General features: G+C 32.7%; 1 protein-coding gene across 17 annotated transcripts in view; it reads right to left on the reverse strand.

Moving 5' to 3' along the window:
* Positions 1-6,000, reverse strand: part of sls (sallimus) — a 959,631-nt gene that overhangs the window by 22,575 nt on the left and 931,056 nt on the right. For 16 of the 17 annotated variants that reach the window (XM_069830434.1, XM_069830438.1, XM_069830435.1 and 13 more), the window contains 3 exons: positions 4,779-4,942; positions 4,331-4,615; positions 2,663-2,713 (listed from right to left, as the gene is read on the reverse strand). In XM_069830434.1, the coding sequence (XP_069686535.1) occupies positions 2,663-2,713; positions 4,331-4,615; positions 4,779-4,942 (500 nt within the window). The remainder of the gene's footprint in view (positions 1-2,662; positions 2,714-4,330; positions 4,616-4,778; positions 4,943-6,000) is intronic. The other variant, XM_069830437.1, reaches the window with a different exon arrangement.

Raw genomic sequence — 6,000 nt, forward strand, 5'->3', positions numbered from 1 at the left:
TCTTAGCAAAAATATTTAAATTTTCTTTTTTTTTTACATTATAATATAATAGACAAACATGGATATTAATAAAGTATAAGTCAGCTGTCTACAAGCTATTGACATTTTGAAATACGGTTCCTGTCTACTTCTTGCAACCATTATGAAAACAAATGTCTGGAATGTTTCATACACGTATACGTATATATTTATGGACGTGAGAAATAAAACTATGAAATTACAGATCTTTTTATTTTATTTTTTAAGGCGAGTTATAATTAAAATGGCAGTAGAATATGCTGAAAATGCGTAATTCATGAAATGATGATATGCATGTCCTAAAGTTTTGCAATTTTTAGATATCCATAAAAAAGACAAATTCTTTTAATATCTAGGAATCAGAGAACTGTCTTGGAACTATGATTTGAAAAAAAAAAAAAAAAAGAGCTAACACTCATGTGACATAAAGTAACATATTGATGTAAAATTGTTTTGAATGTTTCTCATTCGTTTGTAATGATTTTTTAATTTGTTTTAAATGACAATTATCAACTGCACGGTTATCTTAAGTCGATGGTATTAGTAATAGCAAAAATATAATTCCGAGGATTCGTAATAAGATTACCTGGCATTCACTTTACAGTTGAGGGGGAAAGAAGAATCAGCCTAAGCGGGATTCGAACCCACATCTGAGCACAACCTCGGATCATTAATCTCTTTTGCGAATCCGACACAATATGTTGCGTACTATCATGAAAGAATGAGATGTCTATCAAATTACGTTCAATAAATTGTTTGTTGCCATATAAAAGAAAATGGAGTAATTTTCAAAGCTTAAAAATTTCTTACTCTTACTTACGGCCTGAAAATTCTATATAAAAATGTGAATAATATTTTCATCATTTGACATGATGTACGAGATGTAAAGTTGACCGAAGTTATTCTGTCAATTTAAATATTAATAGATCTACTATCTATGAAAACTTTTTTTTTTCTCTATCTATTATATGCAATAATACGAAGTAATTTAAACATAATCTATAATGTTTCTACAAATCTAAAAGTTTAACACAAGTATCCATTGTTATGCTGTCCTGTTAACGAAATAAAAGAACTGAAAGAAGAAGAAAATGAAAGCAGAATTACAGATGAGACAGAAGACCAGACATAAGATGTAAGACTGTGGTATGTACGTAATACATGAAAAAGTGTTTCATGCAGTGCTGTGAAAGAATGAGTGTAACATGTTTCAGCACAATTTTATTGACATTGAGGTGGATGTTATGAAGTGTAACAAATGGAGTGTTTGCGATAAAGAACTGTCCCGAAACACAATACACTTAATCACTGCCTTTTGACAATATGGAATGTTCTAAACTGGATCGTGAGGTTTTGAGACTTCTCTTTTCATTTCTCCTCAATATTGTAAACTGTGCAAATATTTATTTTATTTATTTTATCGGGTTATTTTACGATGCTGTATCTCAGGTTATTTAGCGTCTGGATGAAATGAAGGTGATAATGTCGGTCAAATGAGTCTGGGGTCCAGCACCGAAAGTTACCCAGCATTTGCTCGTATTGGGTTGAGGGAAAACCTCGGAAAAAACCTCAACCAGGTAACTTGCCCCGACCGGGATTCGAACCCGGGCCACCTGGTTTCGCGGCCAGACGTGCTGACCGTTACTTCACAGGCGTGGACCTGTCCAAATACGCCTTTATATACTGTACATAATGTATTTCTATAAAGACTCTGAATTTTTGTGTTTGAATTAAAAATTTATTTTAATGAATTCCTTAAATTTATTTTATTTTATTGGGTTATTTTACGACGCTTTATCAACATCTAGGTTATTTAGCATCTGAATGAAATGAAGGTGATAATGTCGGTCAAATGAGTCTGGGGTCCAGCACCGAAAGTTACCCAGCATTTGCTCGTATTGGGTTGAGGGAAAACCTCGGTAACTTTCCCCGACCGGGATTCGAACCCGGGCCACCTGGTTTCGCGGCCAGACGTGCTGACCGTTACTTCACAGGCGTGGACCTGTCCAAATACGCCTTTATATACTGTACATAATGTATTTCTATAAAGACTCTGAATTTTTGTGTTTGAATTAAAAATTTATTTTAATGAATTCCTTAAATTTATTTTATTTTATTGGGTTAGTTTACGACGCTTTATCAACATCTAGGTTATTTAGCGTCTGAATGAAATGAAGGTGATAATGCCGGTGAAATGAGTCTGAGGTCCAGCACCGAAAGTTACCCAGCATTTGCTCGTATTGGGTTGAGGGAAAACCCCGGAAAAAACCTCAACCAAGTAACTTGCCCCGACTGGGATTCGAACCTGGGCCACCTGGTTTCGCGGCCAGATGCGCTGACCGTTACTCCACAGGTGTGGACAATTCCTTAAATATATAATTGTTTGTAACAGATTTTAATTTATATTTTAGTTCAAAGAATGGCGTAATTTGAAACCGAAAAATTGTATGTAGAAATTTCAATACCAAAATAGCCCGATCTTTTAAATCGGGTCATTATTTTTTTCTGAAGGGACAGTTCCTTCTGGTGGATCTTCATGCAGACTGGGTAAGAGGAAATTTGAACTCAGTCTCCATTGAGAGGTGTGGTACATGTTTTGTGTGTATTTGTCAAACATCCCAAACCACATGAGTCGAGTATTTACCAATAAGTTCCTCAGTTGGAGACCCCGCTTTACTCCTGCGCCCAGAATCATCTAGACAGAGAGTTGGGCGAAGATGTTCTTAATATTTAGGCTGTTCTCATTTTATTTCAATTTTAGGTTACTTGTATTATTTTAAACAAGCATTTTACTACTGTTAATTTCTTATTGTTTTATATCAAACATTATTAAATAGCAGTATGAGTTTAACTAATATTATTTAAACTAAATTAACTGCGTATTTATAAAGCATGATAATAACTGCGTCAAAGCAATTTTTATTTTAATATTCTTTTACAAGAGATCAGATTATGCAGACTGCAACTGTTATTCATCCTCGTACATCTTATAACTATTGAATAATATTTTAAGTGACAATAAATAAATGGGGAAGATAAAGATTCACTGAACAATAAGTATAATGTTAAAAATTCAGTTGACTTTGGTATAATGAAATTAAATTATACAGTACTTAATGAAATTTATTTACATAACATGATCTATAATATCTCATTCAATAACATAAATAAAATCATGTGTAAGAAAATCCTAAAGAAATAAAAAGTGTAACAATAAACAAAAATAAGGACAAGAAATCGTTTCAAAACAAAAATGACAGTTAATTCATGGTATGATATCACCCCAGAAATCTAGCATCAAACATGTATTCAATCAGTTTTACTGTTTAATACCAGTAATTCTAATTCCTTTTGCTAATTTATCAACTGTGAAAGATTTAAAAACTATTTTTTTAAATTGTGTTCGAAGTCTCAAAATCAGAAATTAATTTTTAGTATCGGTACTAAAAAGGGAAAGAAATTATTAATGAAGTTTTGGGTTATATCCTAGGCTGGAATCATGATTATTTATCGATGTACTGCAAGTTAAAAATTATCAGGAAAAATGTAAGCCCACCAATATTTAGAAGTTTGACTGGATATTATGTAAATGTGACAATTTTTATCCTATGGTAAATGCGATTTTAAAATCGCAGATAAGAAAATAAGACCATTATTTATTTAAATAAATTTCATACTGCAAATTTTCAGTTAATATATCGAATACTACTTATACTTATTCTGCTATACTTTAAGAAAATCGTTTATTTGTAATTAATGCAGCACAAATGACTCAGCAAAATTGAAAGAGTGAAAAATAAAGTAATAAGCTAGACTTGTCTTGAAGCAAAGAAAACAATTTTATTCTTCTCAATTTTAGAATAAATATGGTACTGGTATATAGGAAATAATTATCAAGCTCATATTTTACTTTTATCTGTATCATTTCAACCCATCATACAGTCCAGGAATGTAACATACTACAAATACATAACATCAGGGAGACCTGATTTTATATTTAATTATTATCGATACACAGTATTTAAAAGAATAATCTGAATTACTTAAAGATTGGATAATTTTAAATAATAATCATTCTTAGTTTCAAAATCCAGAGAGAATTAACTTGGATTTTACTTAGCTTTCATTAAACTTAAAAATAATGTTAGTAAACCAGAAGTTATTATTTTAGGTTATGTTACAGCTGCATAATCTTTCCTCATATGCTTGTTAGTTATTAGCCTATCTGCTGAACTACTGCAAGTTTAAGTTCTGAACTGGTACTTAATCCTTTGCCTGTAATTAAGTCTGTAACTCTTCAGCATGTACATACCTATGACTCTCAGATTGAGGTCAATGCTGGAGAAGCCTGCCTCATTCCTGGCAGTGACAGTGTAGGTGCCTGTATCCTCCTTGGTCAGAGAATAGATAGCGATGGTTGTGGAAGATTCCTCTGTGTAGACGGAACAATGTTTAGTGGAAGTTAAGGTTTCGCCATTCTTATTCCACGACACCTCAGGAGTTGGATAACCTGAGAACTTCACTTCAATCTTCCATTGGTTTGTAACACGCAACTTTTGTGCCATCAGGTTTTCATCTACCTCGAGCTTAGGTGATTCTGCAAGAGATTAAAAAAATATTACTACATTAAAACGAAACATTTCAACATTTCTCTTTTCACTTCACTCTAAAGACTTATAACATGACAGTTCCAGCATTATTATTGTTTAGGACAGAAAATATTTTTTTATAAACCAGCAGTAGGCCTAAGCTGTACGTACCTTGTATCTTCAGCTGGCAGGACGTTTCGGCCTCACCTGCATCATTTCTTGCCTGGCATGAATATGTGCCCGCTGACTTCTCCGTGGTCTCTGTGATCACATACTTCGCAATGCGATTCTCATATGTCATGCTCTTGTTCTTGAAGGATCGTCCATCTTTCGTCCTAAAATGTTACAACAAAAACTTATGCAAAACTCCTATTTAGAGTAGCCTAAGAATTTACAATTATCTCTCAATTTCAAAATGTCATCAAGTATCTCTAGAATATATCGCTAGCAGGAATGGTTTAGAACTTTAGAATATGAAATTTTATGTTTTGCCTGTCTAACATCAGATTAATAGTAAGAGTAGACACGACAACTACCCTGCTGGAAAAAGTTCAGGTTGACAGTGTAAAAAATGGAATACTCATAATCAGAGACCGGAACTTTGGCAGAATGCCTTTTTAAATGTGTTAAATCTATCTTCATTTTGAAAGTAAATCTGTACGAATTATACTTTTGTGATTGAAATGTCACAGTTTTATGTTGCTCTTTTCTGCCTTTTTTAAATATAAATGTCTAATTTACAAAATAAATGTTTTTTTGCCTTTATTTGATTATTTATCTATTATTTATTAATGTATTATTAAAAATTGCCTACAAGTATATTTTAATTTATTTCTATAACCGCTACAATGAAAGTGATTTCACCGAATGTATATTATTTATTGTTTTTCAGTCAGTTCATATTCTCTTTGCAACAATGAGTGCTGCCTTGCCAAAATGTATAACAGTAAGCGTTTTAATTATCGCTTGTGTTTATTTGACAAGGCAACAATGAGTGTGGGTCTAACGTTATTTTTAACGGTTATTTTTCTTTCAGTTTACATTGCGACGTTGTTGTAGCTAGCAGCAAGATGCCGAAATTCAGTGTTTCTTTACGCAGTAAATTGCAAAGTTACGTTAATACTTTTGGATCCGACGTATTTTGTACTGACGGTAAAGTACTTACATGCAAAATATGTGAGCAGTCAGTGAACTACGAAAAGAAATATTTCATATCGCAACATATCAGTACAACCAAACACAAAAATTCACTTTCCAAGGCTACTGGGAAAAAGATTTCTTTGCTTCCAACAGTAATTGCAACATCGAGTCGAAAATCTCAATTTCCATTCGACTTATGTAAAACTTTTCTTGCTGCCGAAATCCCTTTGTGGAAAGTGCAACGTTGTGGGTC

The sequence above is a fragment of the Periplaneta americana genome, chromosome 7, assembly GCF_040183065.1.
Source record: "Periplaneta americana isolate PAMFEO1 chromosome 7, P.americana_PAMFEO1_priV1, whole genome shotgun sequence".
Classification (NCBI taxonomy): domain Eukaryota; kingdom Metazoa; phylum Arthropoda; class Insecta; order Blattodea; family Blattidae; genus Periplaneta; species Periplaneta americana.